We start from the raw sequence: 19,330 nt of genomic DNA, 5'->3' as shown, positions 1-19,330 counted from the left end.
TGGATACTTCGCAGTATTCAAATTCGATAAGCCGTTTGGCCCATGATAGGCCACACAAATTCATACGATGATTTTATTCACTTTCATGATTGGTTATGCCGGTTATGAACTAACACTTCGCATGCCACTAAAAACAATTTTTTTATTGTTAGTATATTTTTAGTTAGTATTAATAAGGATGATTGGATAATATGCATATTACATGTATATATTATCCAATTGCATAAGAATTTCAAAAACATTGATGATGATGACGTAGAATTTTACGTCGAAACGTATGGAAAGAAAAAGATGTGTTTAGAAACACATCCCATTTAAAAACCATGGTGTATCATATTTTTTCTGTTTTTTTTTTGTCAAATCAGGACCCGAAACGTTTGACAATAAAAACATTTTTCTTCACTAAAATTGTTCCAATTATTGGATATATATATATATATATATATATATAAGTATGTATATATATGTATATATATATATGTATATATATATATATGTATATATATGTAGTGGCGGATTAAGCTTTCTGCCGCCCTAGGCCCTATCCGTTCAGGCGCCCTTTTTAATAGACAAAATTTTACTTTTTTAATTAAACAATTTATTTTAAATTATTTAGATATAATTTTTAACTTTGCGTTGGGTAAATTATAGTAATTTCGAAGTTACGGAGCAAAGAGTGCAGAAAATAGAAATCGAGTTTTTGAGAGAACGGAGCATTTAATTTGAATGATCTAGAAAACATTCAATTTGTAATGATGGGGAGAAGTGGTAATTAACTTTTGGCAAAGGCAGGTCCAGCGTTTTGGAGATACCCAGGCTAAATGTGCAAAAAATGGTGCGAAAAAGTTTTTGAGAGGACTAAGCGTCCGATTTGAATGATTCAAAGAACTTTTTACTTATTTTAACAAAATAAGTAATTTGGAAAAAAACATTTTGTTTCAATTTTTTTTTTCAAATTTTTTTTTTCAAAAACATTTTTTCTGTGTATATCGAAATTAATTCAAATTTTATTTTTAATTCTGACGAAAGTTTTAAATCTCACATATACTAAAGAATTATTAGATGCTTTTAAAAAGAATAATAGTTATTGATTTTGAATTAGAGGTTGAAAAAATACTATATTCATACTACAATGCAAAGAGATAAAATATATTTTATCAAAAACCATATAACTCTTTGCATTGTAGTAATTATAGTATTTTTTCAACTAATTCAAAATTAATAATTATTGACAATATTCTTTCTGAAAGCATCTAATAATTCTTTATGAAGTTCTGAAAAAAAAAATTTAAAAATAACATAAACCACATATTAAAAAGCAAAGATTATTTTGCAAAAATTTTATTTTAAGATATTTCGATATTAGTTAATTATCAGTGATGCACACACATATATTGACACATTTATGTTTATTAATTAACATAATTAATTAAATATTATTAATAGGATGCAACTCTTTTCCTCACCACCCATGGGGTAGAGTTGCCAGGCGCGTTTTTTTTAATGTGGTGTCGCCACAGAAATAGATACTTCTATTCATATTTACGTTTCTAACATTTCAGATGGAAATGGATATAGTGTAAATACTACTAAGTATCGATTTGTGCAGCCCTAATCCACTTAAACTAACTTACATACTAATTATACCTAACTGACCCGAATATATCGCGAAAAGAAGAACCCCCGCGAAATGACCTAATGTACCCAAAAATTTCGGTTTTTAAAAATGAAAGAACCTCTCGTGGTGAAGAAAAAAATCAATATAAAATGTGTACTTTAGTATTTTAGCGGTGATTGTAAATTTATAAAAAAAAGAGCATTTACATGATGTACCCCCCAGATCCACCATGTAAACGCTGGAAAAAAGCTTCATAGGTTCCCAGCCTATGAAGTTTAAGGACAAATGATAATTAATTAATTAATGTAAAAAAAAGCGCGAAAAATATAAGAGAGGTTCTTTCACGACGCCACCCTTTTGAGCTCTGAATAAAAGTACGCGAACAACCAGAAAAAAAGTACGACCGAAGATTTAAATGTCAAAACGTCCCCTAACCTGATATTAACTAAATACTACTATAATAATAGAAAGTTTTATCTCACAGTTAATTTTCCTTTCGATTATGTCATATCATCCAATTCAGTTGTAGGCGGTAGTTCAGGTAGTAGTGGTGCTAGTTGGTTTTGAGTTGATGTTATTTTCTGCCAAATCTCGTGCAAGACCTAAAAACAGGTAAACATAGAATTTCATTACATTTATTCGTATGGGTTGCAGAAGTAATTGTTGGTACCCACTTGTACATATCCTTTAATTCGGTAGTGGTCTCTTGGTGGTTCGTGTATATCTTGGTAAAACATATAGACGACATACAATACAATGTCTTCTTTGAAAGACATCTGAAATGGAAAAAAAAACACAAATGCCCCTAAAAATAGGGGCAAACAAATACACGGGGCCCCGGTTATATTAATAAAAGAATAAATATTCATAACTAATAATAAGATTAAATTAACAATAATAGGATAAAAACCTTTAAATATGCATATCCCCCTGGCAGTTATTTAGAAGTCCTGGTGCTTTGTGGTGCGAAAAGAAATTAATTCTGTAATCCTGAAATAAAAAAAGCGGTTTAGAAAATATAAAGAAAAAAGATTTATACATATTACTTAGCAGTATGCCAATAATTTTAGTGTCTTGGTACATCAATTAGTCTGACCAATTTTCTCCTACGGGTTGTGGAAGTAGTTCTTGGTACTCACTTGGTAAGCAATTTTCTTGGAAAGGCATCTGAAATGAGATAAAAAAACACAAGTGCCCCTAAAAATAGGGACGAACATACAAACGGGGCCCCGGTAACAAAAATAAAAATATTTTATACTTATATCTAACTAAGGTCTAATTACTTAAAATTAACTTATGAATACGAGAAAACCTGTACGTATCCATATTGAGGTGAACTGAAAGGGTTAAGGATACTCTTGTTAGAGTGCAATGATTGCTATTTGGTATGTTTAGCATCTCACTCCCAAATATGAAGGGTAATTTAACTCTGCATGCCTGAAATGAAAAGTGACTTGAGAACATGGAATAGATGATGAATCATAAATACTATATGTGGCAGCCTGCTTGTAATCATTCCAGTGCTCTGGTACATCATATAGGTACAAATCTTCTCCTGTTCGTTGTTGTAGTATTCAACCTCCTGGTATCTTTAGTTGAGGCCCATTTACACTAAAATGTTAATTTTGTTATTTTTTTACATAATTTAGAGTTTTGTACCATCATACTTTTCTTTAAATTCAAACAGTACGTCTTCAACATTTTTCCGTTCAGGAGACTTATTGTGCAATCACAAAAAATTTAAAATATTTAATTAAAATATGTTCATTGCATTACAGTAGAAAAATCAGTCAAAATAAAAACAAGTAATTTATTTAACAAAGTTTTTAGATTTTTAGACGAGTTATTTACATCCATGCTACTAATAAAATAATTCCAAAAAAATAAACATAGTATAAATAATACTAATTATAAATTAAAGTGTATGGGGTTGCGTTGCTTCTGGGAAAAACATCGCAAGGACCCATACACCGAATGAAAAAAAAAAGTTATTAACGAAACGCGAATTACTAGAACCTGCCGTGGGGGGTAGGCGACAGGAACACATTTAAACGCGGAAATCGTTTTAAACGATATTAAAATTACGAACAAGTCCTTGCACGAACAAAAAAAAATTAAAATGTGGACGCAAATAACTCATAATAATTTAACAAAATTATAAAAAATAATTAAAAATTGTAAATGTGATTGAATAAAAAAAAATTCATGCACAATAAATCCCTAAAGCAATCCGCCACTGCGCAAAACACTGTATGAAATCTGAAACAAAACAAATGTAGTTAATCGTAAATATTTTATATTAAACATTTTATATTTATATTAAAATTTAATATTATTTAATTATATTTAAATTTGATAATCTAAAGATTGCATTAAATTATTTATGTTAACTCAAAGGCTAAAATTAAAGATTTTCACAACAATAAACACTAAGGCGACACTTCAGCACAAATATATTGAATTAGAAAATGTAACGCAAATCGTTTAATATTAAAGAGACGAATTTTTACTTCAATTTATTTACATTCTTATAATTATAATTCACCAGAAGATCAACTCAAATCGAATCAACCTAAATACAAGTTCCATGACACGTATTTGAAACTGAATGCACGAAATGATTACATAATACATAAATATTTTTTAAAAGACTTACCACTGACTGTAGTGTCCACCGAGAGGTCCAAATACAGAATGATTTTAGTTGTTATTACGCACCTCTTTTATTGGGGTCAGAAAGGGACAAAACTATGAATTGTTACCAGATGATACTAAAATTCAAAAATTGTTATCTAATTGAATAGTTTCGGGTTCGGAACCATAGAGGGTGCAATACGAAATGTTTATTGTACCTCACAATCAGTCATAATTCAACCTTCGTGGCGAGATGGTCGAAATTATTACTGCTAATATTTGCATCTAGTTCTGTTTGATTCATATATTTGATTTGCTTGTGAAGTATTATTTGTATTAAATACGTTTTTATTTGTATTTGCGTCTTATTAATTTGTGCGTTTTTATATATAATTGTAAAATAAAACTAGTGGTGTATGGCATCGTGCCTTAAGGCATATTGCTGGAACTTTCCGTACCGTAATGGAATATTCGAGAAATTTTAAACGGTTTTCAAATATATTGTTACAGATACAGTAACTTTCTTTATTTTTTTGTTATATCTTGTTATATCTGAGCAAATCAAATATAAATCATAAATCAATTTATCTGCAGGACATTAACAATCGTCGTTTCTTTTCTAATTCAATTTCAAAAAAATAGTTGCCTAAATTTGCACAAAGTTGAAAAAAGAGCTCCCGCACAGTCTAAACGCATTTGTAAATAATTCTGTGCGATATTTTCACTTATACTGTGCTTAGCTTGGCGGCATTTTCACATTTTTCAATAGTTTTTTTCACAAAATTGGAACAGTGCAATTACAAAGGCAATTATTTTGTTGAAACAAGCAGAAAGTTCTTTGAATCATCTAAATCGCACGCTTAGTTCTCTTAAAAACTGCAATTTTTTAACATTTAGGTTTGTATCTCCGAAACCGCTGTGCCTACCTTTGCGTCCAGCGTCCGATTTAAATGATTCAAAAAAACTTTCTGCTTGTTTTAACAAAATAATTGATTTTGGAAAAAAAAATCTGTTTCAATTTTTTTTCAAAACATTTTTTTTGTATATCGAAAATGATTCAGATTTTATTCTTGATTCTGACTAAAGTTTTAAAACTCACTTATATACTTTATAAAATAGTTTCAACTTTACAATTCAGTTTATATAATTCTTATAAATATTAGACAATGTTACAGTATTTATTTGTAATAATCTATTTGAAAACATTTAATATTCTTCGAACATTTCGTTACGGTACGAGAAGTTCCAGCAATTTGCCTTAAGGCACAATGCCATACACCCCACTAGTTTTATTTTATTTTATTTCTCACAAAAAAGCTTATTAATTTGATAATTTTTATTTTAAACATGATACATCACTAAAAATATTAATAAGGCGCCCTTGAATAAGTTTGATTAGAAAACGAATAACATTCTATTTTTAAAATAAATTGCCGTGACAAAAAAAAAATCGGAAAAATTTGCCGCCCCCCAAATTGTGCCGCCCTAGGCCCGGGCCTCACGGGCCTATGGGGTAATCCAGCACTGTATATATATATATATATATATGTATATATATATATATATGTATATGTATATATATGTATATTAGAGGTGGGTCGTTGACGGTTTTGCCGTCAACGAAACGAAACGGTTATCGGGGTTTCGTCAACTAGTTAAATAACTATAGTTATATATATATATATATATTTATAAGCTATTAATAACTGGAACATTTAAACTAATTATTTTTTTGAAAATTTTTTGGTTACATTATAGTCTGTACAAATTGGCTAACGTCTAAATACTGAATGAAATCAATTCAATCAATTTCATTCAGTATTTAGACGTTAGCCAATTTGTACACATTATAATGTGATCAAAAAATTGTCAAAAAAAATAATTAGTTTAAATGTTCCAGTTATTAATAGCTTGGTTTATCACAGTGTAATAGTGTAGTGTATTTTTGTATAATTAATTCTTTTTCCACTGAATGACGGTCTCGATGAAGACCGAAAATACGTATGGATAAATAAAGTATTTCAAAACTACTTTAGTTTTTTTACTTGGTGTTACTGCCCGATTCTAAATAACTCATCATATATATATATATATATATATATATATATATATATATATATATATATATTATATGAATAGGTTATATGTAAACATATTAATATATATTATAAGATGTTATAATATCAAAAGTTATATAATAAGGACAAACAGCTTTTTTTTTAACATTTAACACTTTATTAATAGTTCCTATTACAAAGACAAATAAGATAGGCTTACGATCTTATTTAAAAGTTAAATATCACAATAATCAATATATGAGTTTTGCAGTATCATTATCATGATGTTTTTCAGCCTCTATATCTGAGTCAGAGTCAGCATTTAGATCAGGATATTGTTGCTATAAATAAACATATTTTAACATCATTATAGTAGTGATTCAACCACAACTATAACACTTACCTTAAATTTAGGTTCTTGATTATCTTGAAAACCAGACAACTTTCCTGGTTGTAAGTTTCTTAAAACTTGTATCATGGCTGGTGATCGTTCCCCTAATTTGCCTTGTTGCCCATAAGCAGGAGTTATAAAACGTATGCCTCTAAAAAAAATTGAAAGTGAATATGTTAATCAGTGCACATTAATCGTGTGTTTTATAACATATAAATATATATATATATATATATATATATATACACATATATATACATATACATATACATATACATAACATATACTTACCTAAATATCGATCCACGATTTTCTTGTTTTTTCTTATAAAGATAAAAAATGCTTCCTGCAACAGCACCAAATAAAAGAAGGGATAGAAATATAGGAACTGCAACACTTGTGGATTGTTCATTTGATGCCATAGTGCCAAATTGAGGATGATCATCCATATCCTAGAAAATATGAGTTCATATTTTAAGTAAGTTGAATAAAATTATAACAGCTCATTTTAAATATACTTACATCAACACAGGAGCTACCTGGTGCTATCATAAGACCATTTTTGCAAATACATTTAGGGCCAGAGTCAGCAGGAACACACAAATACATACAATTTGAATTTTCACAAGCGTTTTCATGTAGGAGTTGTTTAGAGTATTGACTAATTTTGAAGGAATCAGCATTGGAAATATAAGCATCAATAACTGTGCAAGCATAGTTTCCAAACAGACGGCATTTTATCATCCGTGTGGATCCATACACTAAAGTATAAGCATAGTTTTCAAAAACATCTAAACCATTTGGAGCAGTGAGCAGCTTTTGTTCTTTTACAAGAATCCTATGATCAGAGCCATTGTATGATACTGATTCAATTGTGTTTTTGTGTTTATCACAGTAGTACACTGTTTTTTGATGATGATCGATACCAATTCCACTTATTAAGTTTAATTTCTCATTACGTAGTTCTATGACATGGCTGCCATCCAGATTTGCCCTGTATAGGATTGTTATAGGATTATCGTACACCCACCAGTGGGTTACTGTGTAGAAAATGTATTTGCTAATGGGATCCACAACTAATTCTGGTACAGCTATATTTTTATCAAACTTCATTAGAATTGCACATGCAGCATTCTCTATGTGGCAAACTCGCAGTGTTTTATGTAAATCGTCCTCGCTGATAAAGTAAATATTTTGAGTTATCCAGTCAACAGCAAGTTTCATTGGTTTTCCAATATTCATAATATATTGGACATCACCACTCTTAATATCCAATCTGTATATTTGACTAATGAGATGCAAGGAGAAGTATAGAGTACTTGTGTGCTTTGAAACATCCAGACTTAGAATTTTTGGTATATTGCGATTGAATAGTATTTTAACAGAAGGTGGAGATAATGTTAGTTCTCTAATTTGATTAGATGTGGAATATAAGATGGACATTTGATCTCCAGTAGCTTTGCAGCTCCTTTTATCAGATCTAGATAAAAGTCAATGAAGTTAGTCAAGTAGAATTAATAAAACTTATTGATTAATTACCTTAGCATAAATTCTGGATAACATGAGCAATGGAAAGAACCTGCGGAGTTTGTGCAAATCTGTAAATTGAGGATAAAATTAGACACAGGCCCAAGAAAGATAAGAGAAAGAAGCATTTACATACTTGTCCACATTGTTGCAATTCCGCTTTGCACTCATTGATATCAGTACATGATAAATGATCACCTGCTAAGTGATATCCTTCATGGCAAGAACATTGGGGACCATTAGGAGTTGGACTGCATTTATGTTTGCATTTAATTGCATCACATGATGTATCTAAGTGATTAGATGAATATTTAAATGAATAAATTTAAAACTATGAAGTGAATTAGTTATGAAATAAATCAAACTTACTGCAAGCACCATTTTCATCAGATCCATCAAAACAATCTGGAATACCATTGCAAACAAATAAGAAATCAACACATCCACCAGACTTGCATCGAAAGCTGTCTTCATCACACACAGGAAGAAATTGAGAATGCACCGGTTGCACTGTTGTAACTGAAAATTTACAATCATTAATTTCATAAATAATATAAAATAATGTATCAACAAAATACCCGCAGAACAACTTTCACTTGTTTCATCAGAACCATCATTGCAATCCCGTGTTTTGTCACAAACCCATTTGCGTTGTATGCATTGACCTGAATTGCAAGTAAACTCATCAAGTTGACAGTTCGTACATTCTCGTTCATCTTCACCATATTTGCATTCAGCAGTACCATTGCATCTGCAAGTAAGTTGAAAAATTATGTTAGTATATATTTAGATTTAGTGCGAGTATTGTATAATATATGTGTACCTTGCTATTTCTGGCAAACAGGCCCCACTTTCTTCACAAGTGTATTGAGTAGGTTCACATGTAATAAGGTCAATAAAATCAGTTTCTGTTGTTGATTCCTTTTCTTTAGAAGGGCATCTTATTTCATCACTTGAATCTCCACAGTCATCCTCATGATCACATTTTAAATCCATATCAATACATTTTCCATTAGTACAAGTAAATTGATTGTCTTTGCATGTGTTTGGCTCTGGAATTTATATTTATATGCAATGAAAGTTTATATTATTATGATAAGTTATTATCTACCACAGAAGGTATGTTCATCAGAAGCATCTGTGCAATCAATTTCTCCATCACATTCCCATGATGATGGTATGCAGGAACCAGATTGACATCTGGAACAAGTTTATATTAAATAACGATCATATCATAACATGGGTACAAGAATATGAGAAGTTTCTATAATTAGACATACTGGAACATGTTAGATTCACATGTGACATGATCACACATTTTTTCATCGCTGCCATCTAAGCAATCCGGTAAGACATCACATAATAATCGGTTATCAATACATTGCCCATTTGCACATTCAAATTGTGCGTGTGTACATTTTGAAGAAGATACTAAAATAATAGTGAAATAGTTATCTTAAATATTTCAAAGAAATTATTTAAACTCACCATAGTTTTCACAATTTTCTTCATCTGATTTGTCTGGACAATCAAAATGTTTATCGCATTTGTAGTGATACTCAATACAAATACCATCATTACATTGAAATTCATTTACAGCGCAGGACTGGCGATCTTTGTAACCTGATTATGAAATAATATGAACATGTAAATTTTGATAGGTGTATATTATTTCTGACTTACGTTCACAATCAGATTCATCTTCTCCAAAATCACAGTCTTTATTTCCATTGCATCGTAAAATCATAGGTATACATTTGTTTGTATCTGAACACCTGAATTGTTCTCCAGTACAGTGAATAATTGTTTCACAGCTCATATTGTAAGGAGGCACTAGAGATAATCCAACTGGACAATGACAACTAATCTTTCCTTGCATCATCGGAATACAAATATGAGAGCATCCTCCATTTTCATGAATACACAAATGATTTGAAATGGTGCGTGGTGTTATAGCGGTCAGAGGTACAGATTTCAAGTTACGCTCAATATCTAAAGAATTGAGAACATTTCAAGTAACATTGGCAAGTTCATATTGTGAGTATTGATAATATTTTGTTAAACATTACCTATAGTTAGTTTTTTGTTGAATCCATTACCAAGATTATGTTTATCTGCCCAATATAAACGTCTATTGCCTGCTGTTGTCCAAAATAGATCATTTCCCAAAATTGCAATTGCTATGGGTTTATCTTTCGTATGTCTGAAGCCATGTCTGTCATCACCTGAGGTATTAAAGTACATGTTAGAGCAGTTTTATTATTGCAAAAATGAGTTAGGACATTAACCTACCATCAACTGAAGAGCTTTCAATTCTGCCAGTTTCTTCGACAGCCCAGAAAACGCGTTGTAGATCATGATCATACACCATAGAAATTTTTCCCCATCTACCTAAACCATCTTCCACAACATGGGTTCGGATTCCACTTCCATCCAGTAGCATACGATCAATATGGGTATGATCGTGTGATCGAAAAGCAACAAACATAATCCTGCATAAAAATGTATGATTGTATTAAAAGGTGTTAGTAAAATTCAATTTTTTTTTATTAAATTCCAAATTTAATAACCCATGAGATGGAACAATAGCAAATCCAACTGGTACTTGATCTCCTAAACCATGTAAAATAAATCCTTTAACGCCAGTATCAAGATGAAGTACTTCAATCGTTTGCTGAACACTATCAATCCAAAATAAGTTGTTTGCAAGATTATCTGTAATGTAAATAAATTTTTATTAAATCATATATATATATATATATATATATATATATAAATTATATATATGCAATAATTTTTTTACCGAAATGCATGGCTTCCACTTCACCAGATTTAATATCAGTGAGACGAGATGATTTGGTAGTATACATGTCCACAGTGTATATGAATTTTTTATTGTTATCAGCCACAATTATTTCACCTGAACAGAAAAATATTTAAAAAAAAAACATGAATAATGCATAATTCCATAAAAATAAATTACCATTTAAGCTATTATATGTTAAGACATCCATATTAATTTTCATTGGAACACCATGTAATTCATGTCGTCCTAATTTCTGATGCATCAAACCAACCATTAAATTTCCAGCTCCAATAATTAATTCACTTTGTCTTTGAGTTTCTAATGTAAAAAATGTTTTAAAAAAAAAAATAAAGTAAAATTTAGTAAAAAATGAGGTTTTTAATTAAAGCTTACCTCTGCAAGATGTTTTGTCAGCTGACAATTCTTTACCTTCTGGACAAGCACAGGAGTATTCATGTGCACTTTTTATTAAACACAAATGACTGCAAGACGATTTCATACATGGATGATCATGTTTGGGCTGCAGGGCGCTGTGGTAAATGTGAATTCCTGGAATACATTAAGAATTATGTAATTAAATAATTACTGAATTGATTTTTAGTCAATTTCATACAAACCATAAATATATTCTTTGGATTCTTTAGCCACTGTAACACGGTTTTTGCATGTGAATTTATTGCATGATTGTATACTTTTCGAATCCCAATCACTCCAGTATATTTGATCTTCAAATATAGCAATAGCATATGGGTGTTTGGTGACACCTTTAAGTACAATCTGTAAAAAAGATTAGATTAATATACAGCTATTTATCGAACTTCATATTGTAAAGTTAAGGCTTACCCGACGATCAGTTCCATCTAAATTAATGGATTCAATCGTTTGCAGTTTTGCATCCACCCAGTATAGTCTCTTATTTGGAATATCAATTGATATACCATTTGGCCAATGCAAATTGGTGCTTACAAACAGTTTAGGTGAAGAACCGTCCATGGAAGATGTGGCAATTTGTGGATTATCACCCCAGTCAGACCAGAACATTTGACTAAACATGTTTTATTTTAGTATGAAACAAAAATGGTTTATTTTAATATAGTAAATTAATACCCACCCTCGTCCAGGATATAATGCTATTGCTCTAGGCTTGTGTATGTTTTCATTTACTATAATTGTACAATGTTTGCCATCATTGGAACAAACGCCAATATGCATTAATTCAGCATCAGTAAAATAAATATTTCCAGTAAGCCAATCTAATGCTAAGTCTTCTGGTGCTGACAAACCAGATGTTAAAAGAACCTTGAATTTAAACAAAAATTATTATAATTTTTGTATGTAGCAATAAATTTGAAGTTATTCAAATTTTACCTCCATTTGACTGCCATCTTCTAGAGAACGTAAAATTGATTCAGTTCCAAGATGAACATCAGTCCAATACACATGATTACCATCATACTCCACACCTATTATTTGTCTTTGATTTTTGATTACTTGGAAAAGAATTTTTGATTCTAAATATAAACCTCTTATATTTGATCTGGAACTGAACAGCAGCAAGGCTTCTCCACCTGAATATATGAAGCAAGTGTAAGTCAAAATAGTTTGATGAATGCATGATGTACATATACTCACCATTAACTTTACAGCTTTTTTTATCGCTTGAAAGTGTATATTTCATATCGCACAAACATTTGTAAGAACCAATAGTATTTTCACATCTTTGACTGCACATTCCATGAATAGCACATTCGTTTATGTCAGTGCAGTTATCATTGTTATTGTATTGCCAATTCTTGTGCATGTGAGAAAAGTCACTGTTTAAGGGATTATGGAAACCAGAGGGGCAAACACATCGAGGGCCTTCTGGAGTCTTTACACAGTGTTTGGCACACGATAGACTAGTGCAATCTAGAAATGGTAAGAGTAATTTACATATACATACATACATACATACATACATATATATATATATATATATATGTAAATATATATTAATTCATTTATTTAACATAGGAAAGAATTGTTAAGTGTTTTATAAATCACCTTGTTGGCACCCAACCCCTTCATCAGATTTATCTTTGCAATGTGGTATATTATCACAGACTTTATTTATTGGGATGCAACTTGAATTATCACGGCATGGGTAGTGGTCTTTTTCCAAGATACACATAAAAGTAACAGGTCTAGAATCTGCAATGCAATTTGTCAGATATTTGATCTGATATTATCAAGATTTTTATTTTAACAAAACATACCACAATCTATTTCATCAGAACCATCTGCACAATCAATTGCGCCATCACAAACCCAATCTTCACTTATGCAATGTCCATTGCGACAGCGAAATCCATCACATGCATGCTGAAAATGTAAAATGTAAAACAAATTTTTCATTTAGTGAACCTTAAAATTTAGAGTAACTGAAACTTTGCATTATACCTGATCCTTGCACCCCATGTCTTCATCAGATTTATCCATGCAATCAAAATCTCCATTGCACACAAACTCGAGAGGTATACACATTCTATCAGCACACATCCATTCATTGTGTTCACATGAATGATTAGTTGAGGGTGGTGTGTAAACAAAATCTGAAATTAGATGTAAATTTAACAATTACAATTGTAACATTTGACTTCTGCCATTATTTTACTATTTATCGAGTTCAAATATTGAAGTGAATAATTTGATAACATAAGTTATATCTTTTGATGTTCTGCAAACTTATTATTCTCAATAAAAATCTATGATTAGAATAATCTCATTTTGATAAAAAATATTTAAAATACTTATGAAAAAGTACCTTCACAATTCTGTTCATCGGATCCTGAAGGGCAGTCCATTGACTTATCACATCTAAAGCTAGATGAAATGCATTCACCATCTGCACAACGGTACCAATCCGGTTCTTCACAACGATACATTTCTAGAACAATCGTACGATTAAAATGTATCGTCAAAGAAAAGCCCAGATTCATATTTTATCTGAAATTAATAAATTTCAAACTCACCACAATGATGTTCATCTGAGTCGTCTTTGCAATCTTTAATGCCATCACATATTCTAGTCTTGGAAATACATTCGCCATCTCCACACGTGTATTCTGATGTCAGGCATTCTTTATGATCGAACACAATCCGGAGCGCGGACAAACATGTTGTACAATAAATATCAGAAATACTAGGCATACTGACCGCATTGCCACTATTTAACGTCCTTAGCCCTCGAACCCGACTCGGAAAATGAAGGCAAATACAGGAATTTTGGCCCTTTTATAGGATACCGTATAGTTTGAATCTAAACAACGATTGCGCAACACGAGAAATTGATAGAATAAGTTGACATGGATGGCAAGTTTGTGCCGAATGAGTAAACCATAGATAAATAAATTATTGCAGCATAAAGCGAAAGTTCTAGAAATTGTATGATCACATTTCGCAATCTCTTTATTGTTCATTATAATGTCTAGTTTATTTTTTAAATAATAAAATATGAATTTTTCAATTATTGTCTCTCAATTTATATATTAAAGCATATTAAAGTATGCCTTTATAGTTTCGATCTTTCCATTTAATTTACCTTTTCCATGATCTCACCATTTCTGACGGGTGGAAATAGTTCCGTTCACATAAGCAAAAATTTGCGGCCTGTTATTCAGATATTGATATTGAATATAGTAATATTTCCATCTTTTTTCTGGGGACTTGAATTGTATTTAGAAAAAAATATTGTTACTTTAGTATTCCACTTAAATAAAACTAATTTTATTCTGCAGTTTTTCGGCAACTTCACTTTTCAATATTTGACAAATAATTTGAATTTTGCAATATCGGTTGTATATTTTTCAGTATGTATGTACTTATATGTGGGTGCTCTTTGATGCTTACTCTAAAGTATAAAATCTGGCTTTTTAGGTCTGATTGAGAATATATATTATGCATTATTAGCACAAACAATTTTTGTGTTTTTATAAAAAAATAGTTGTAGAATAATAATACACACATCGATTTCAGTACATACTTGTTTACTAAACATATTAAATATATAATAAAAAACATACAAATACTTTCTACCAAAAAATAATAAATACTTTTGAAAATTTAAAAAAAAATAAAACTTTATAAGGCTTTATAAAACATAAAAGCAAATTAGATTTTCTAGAGAAAATAGAAACTTCATATCTATCATTGCTGATCATAAACCTCTAGATATTATTGTGAATAATTGATTTTGAGTGTTTATTTTGCATCCATGGATACCAAGGAGGATGTATAAATTTTTAGGTCAGAACAAAACACTACCGAGCCTAACGATTAATAAAATATACAAATATCAAAATCCATTTTTATATATAAATTAAAAACCTATATTTTTTGTATTTCTTAAATATGCATTTTTGGGACTTGCGAATGAAAATTTAGAGGCAATACCTCCACCACCGGCGAAGTACACTTTAGATGACTGGTATTTTGACGTAAGGCAGAAATATCGACGAACGGAGGACCAACAACAATTGGCCGACAGAGTTTTAAGGTAATTATATTAATTAAAATTTAAATCCCTTGAGGTATCCCTAGAGCCTATATTTAACACTTTCGCAAACGATGGCAAAAAATCTATATTTATTCATTCATAAGCAAGTTCTAATAGACTAAATACGAACTAAGATATTTAACCACATAGTAATTTTATTTATCGTTATATATTATTAATAATAGCTTAAGGTAAAAAAATCAATTGATGTACAATAATTTAATTTCATTAAAAGTGAATCAGATCGAATTCGAGATGAAACGACCGAATCCAGTGAACGAAACAAGAAGGAAGTAGATCACCGAATAAGTGAAAAAATTAAGGACATCGAATTTTTCAAGAAAGAAGTCGAACGCGAACGCAAGGAATGTATGATCGAAATCGAAGCTCTGACCACTTACAGGAATCGCTTAATTCAAGCTCTAAATGCCCTTTCCGAAACTGCTCTCAAACAATGTCGAAAGTGCATTATTCTAAGGTAATAATATACCGATGAATCATTTTGTTATTGAATAATTCACAAGTAACAATTCTCACGTTAATATTTAAAAAGTTGTCGCTTCATATACGGCGGTTTTGAGTATTTTTGTTCTATAATGAAACTGTATATTTTCCTTTTAGAGAAGGTCGTTTAGGAATTGATCTTTGCCAAGACGACGTCGAAAGAGAGCTAAGAAAAGAATTGAAGTAATTCAAGGTGCTCAGTGTTTACTCCAACGCACCATGGAGGAGGTACTATGATAATCTATCATATTACCACTAAACGTTTTAAATTTTTTCAAAATTTTATTATGGATCTTCAATATATTATCTGAATCTCCTGCCATTCATTATTATTTTAATACATTTTTATACGTACTTTTTACATTCTGTATGTTAGTAAGTAAGTAATAATTAAATATCATGTGTTAGGCAAATGAACAGATTCGACGGCTTCGTTCCACTGTGTACTTTTTAGACCGTGACCACGAGGACAAGACAGCGGCATTAAGAATCGACCAATACAACAAAAGTCTTAATAACAACAGCATGGCCCTCTCGATTTACGAAGGGACTCAGCCCTTGAATCCTGCGTAGGTTAACTAATATTACTAATATAATAAATAATTATCGTTAGTCGTGTAACGGTAGAAAACGTCGGCTAAGACAAACTAGTCTAGGGTCGATCCAAACATTTGGCCAGATTGATATCGAGCAGTATAATAGCAAATTTCCACTTGAAATCCAATAAAAAAATCAAGTAAATTTCGCTTAAAAACATACAGCAGCGATAAGATGAAAATATCTGTTACTATAGCAAATAACTCGTAGAAAATGTAGTTCTGAGCGCTGTTGAAAATATAATATAATATAATATATATATATATATATATATATATATATACCACCTTTTACATATTATTTTCTAGAACAATAACATATGAAGAATACGTAGACTACACCTGCAAGAATATAGATCGTGGTGCAAAGGAAATAAACAGCGGAAGAATAATGAGGTCCTACGTGGATACACTACTTAAACAGGCAATTTTAATGTTAAACAATACTATTAAGATAATTAATATCAGCTATGACCTATGACTTTGATAAAAATACTGCATAAGATAATTAGTTGTAGTAATAATAATGTTGTAGCTATAATTATCTCATCGAATGACTAAAAATAAATGATAAAAATAAATAAATAAATATTTTTTACATTAGGTAACGACCGATCTAATGGAGCAATATAATCGGGTAAATGAAGCGTTTCGAATACGTATATCAGAAATTAGGGAATCAAAAACTAAAATGGAAGTTAAACATGCCGAGGTATGCGCAATCACAAATAATTGTAAAATCAGAAGTATATTATTTTTTTTTCAGACGCAACGGCAAGCGAACGAAATGACCCTGAATATTACTGGTTTAGAAAAAGCGCTCTATGAAAAGGAATCCTTCCTGGCACTGGCACATACAAGGTAATACATTTCAAGAATTGAAATTGAAATTAGCGAATAGCATTTTATATAATATTGAAGTCAGTATCATGTAAAATGATATTTTCTACTTAAATATTTATTTAAAATTAGAACTAAAACAATACTAATAATTCAATTAGATTGGGAAATCGTGCCCAAAGACCTGGTATAGAATTTTGTAAGGATCCAGTAGACGCTAAATTAATGTATGAGGTTCGACAGCTTAAAGAGAATACTCATAAACTCCAGGTAAAAATAAAAAAAATTAATGTCCTAATAACATAAAACAAATAAGTTAAATAACTAAAATTAGGTTTTATTTTCTCAGTAATTTGTGTATTTTGCTAACATCATGAGCAACAAGCAAAAGTTACAATGTGTTCACATATTCAATCACTGTAATTATTTAAATATTGTCATCGACTGCCTATAAATCCAAGTTAATAAATAGTTTTTATCACAGAATATGCTTCTGGAGTCGCAAGCATCGCTTCGCTACTTACTGAGGGCTCAAATTCAACTCGAAGAAGATATATAAATAAAAACAAACTCCTTAAAAATAGACGAAGTCGACTGCTTAGGATTGCGAGAATCTATGGACTACCATTCATATTAATTTTTATTATTCCTATGTTATTTATCAAAAAAAAAAATAGAAAGATATATTCATTTATTTAAATAGAATAAAACTATTATGCAAAGATAAATTTTATTCATAAAACTATTATAACAATAGACTATATTATATAATTCATAAAACTACTATCTAAATACTATAGTTATTCAGTAAATGACATGTAATATTATATTTCTTCTTTACTTACATTGGTCTTATCTTATTTATTATGTAGAACCTTTCTAGGAAATATGTCCTATCAATTCTATGACAGAAATCAGTTAAATTTTTATACTTCGAAATAATAGGGACAATTTTAGGTGACGATTCCGGCATACTAGTTGTAATTAGACAGAACAAGTGTCCAGAGTAATGCATCTAATTCTGTAGCCTAAAATTTCAATTTTCATTTAGATATCCTTCATTTATGCAATAGTAGATATGGTATAGCATTTCCTATGTTAGTATTGCAAATGTTAAATGCACATTTAACATAAATAATCACTAATAATAGAAGAGAACCAAATTATTTATAGACTCATTGTAAAATTATATTATATTTGACTAGAAATATTGACAAATATAGAATAAGCGCAAAAAATATCTAAATCTAGAGCCACAAATTAATGAAGAATTTTGATATCATGTTTATTCGTAATTAGATTGAAAAATGTTTACTCAAACGAGCACGACAAACAAATCACGTTTAAACATTAATAGAAATTATAATTATTGTATCGATCTAAAGCATGCCAATAAACACAGTTATTTATCACAAACTGTTGATTTATTAAAAACTAAAAAGAAAGGTTACTGTCAAAAAATTAACAAAGAATTTCGGTTGCATCATTGATATCCGGAAATTTTTCAGTAGAGCCTCCTTCGACATCAGAAAACAAATGCGTCGAGCTTGTGCATTCCCTGATGTCCTCCATAGAAATCGCCTCTATGGAACTGGACACGTCGAACGGTTCGTCGTCTCCAAATAATCGGCGATCGCGGCCGCCGTGCTATTTTTGATTTCCTGAATAATTACAATGCGCTTCTGCCGTTCAAGCTCGTTAATTCTGAGAGTGGTCAAATCTGCTTCATCATGAGCCGATTATTCGTGTATAATTCGGCAATGCCTTCATTGAATAAATCCGTTTCCAGCGACTAAAACACCGAAACTCGACGCGATTGCAGT

General features: G+C 30.5%; 1 protein-coding gene and 1 pseudogene across 1 annotated transcript; one reads left to right on the top strand and one right to left on the bottom strand.

Annotated features, from left to right (window-relative positions):
• Positions 1–6,488: 6,488 nt before the first annotated feature.
• Positions 6,489–14,222, bottom strand: LOC113370783 (putative vitellogenin receptor). The gene is made up of 29 exons (XM_026611472.1): positions 14,045–14,222; positions 13,837–13,959; positions 13,473–13,624; positions 13,289–13,394; positions 13,077–13,223; positions 12,666–12,941; positions 12,402–12,601; positions 12,145–12,332; positions 11,877–12,078; positions 11,651–11,810; positions 11,427–11,582; positions 11,211–11,351; positions 11,031–11,147; positions 10,798–10,942; positions 10,520–10,719; positions 10,297–10,452; positions 9,911–10,219; positions 9,716–9,850; positions 9,508–9,658; positions 9,339–9,427; positions 9,051–9,279; positions 8,806–8,978; positions 8,597–8,746; positions 8,364–8,518; positions 8,240–8,298; positions 7,223–8,180; positions 6,992–7,152; positions 6,713–6,851; positions 6,489–6,650 (listed from the first exon to the last, which is right to left on the bottom strand). Exons 1-29 carry the CDS (start codon positions 14,220–14,222, stop codon positions 6,561–6,563), a joined length of 5,445 nt encoding a protein of 1,814 aa, XP_026467257.1. The 3' UTR covers positions 6,489–6,560.
• Positions 14,223–15,156: 934 nt separating this feature from the next.
• Positions 15,157–18,144, top strand: LOC113370733 (annotated as a pseudogene).
• The last annotated feature ends 1,186 nt before the right edge of the window (positions 18,145–19,330 follow it).

The sequence above is a fragment of the Ctenocephalides felis genome, unplaced genomic scaffold (assembly GCF_003426905.1).
Source record: "Ctenocephalides felis isolate EL2017-DRISC unplaced genomic scaffold, ASM342690v1 CF-g0.4_SCAFFOLD_01492, whole genome shotgun sequence".
Classification (NCBI taxonomy): Eukaryota; Metazoa; Arthropoda; class Insecta; order Siphonaptera; family Pulicidae; genus Ctenocephalides; species Ctenocephalides felis.
Note: the sequence above shows the minus strand (reverse complement) of the source record. Positions and strands in the feature narration are given on the sequence as shown.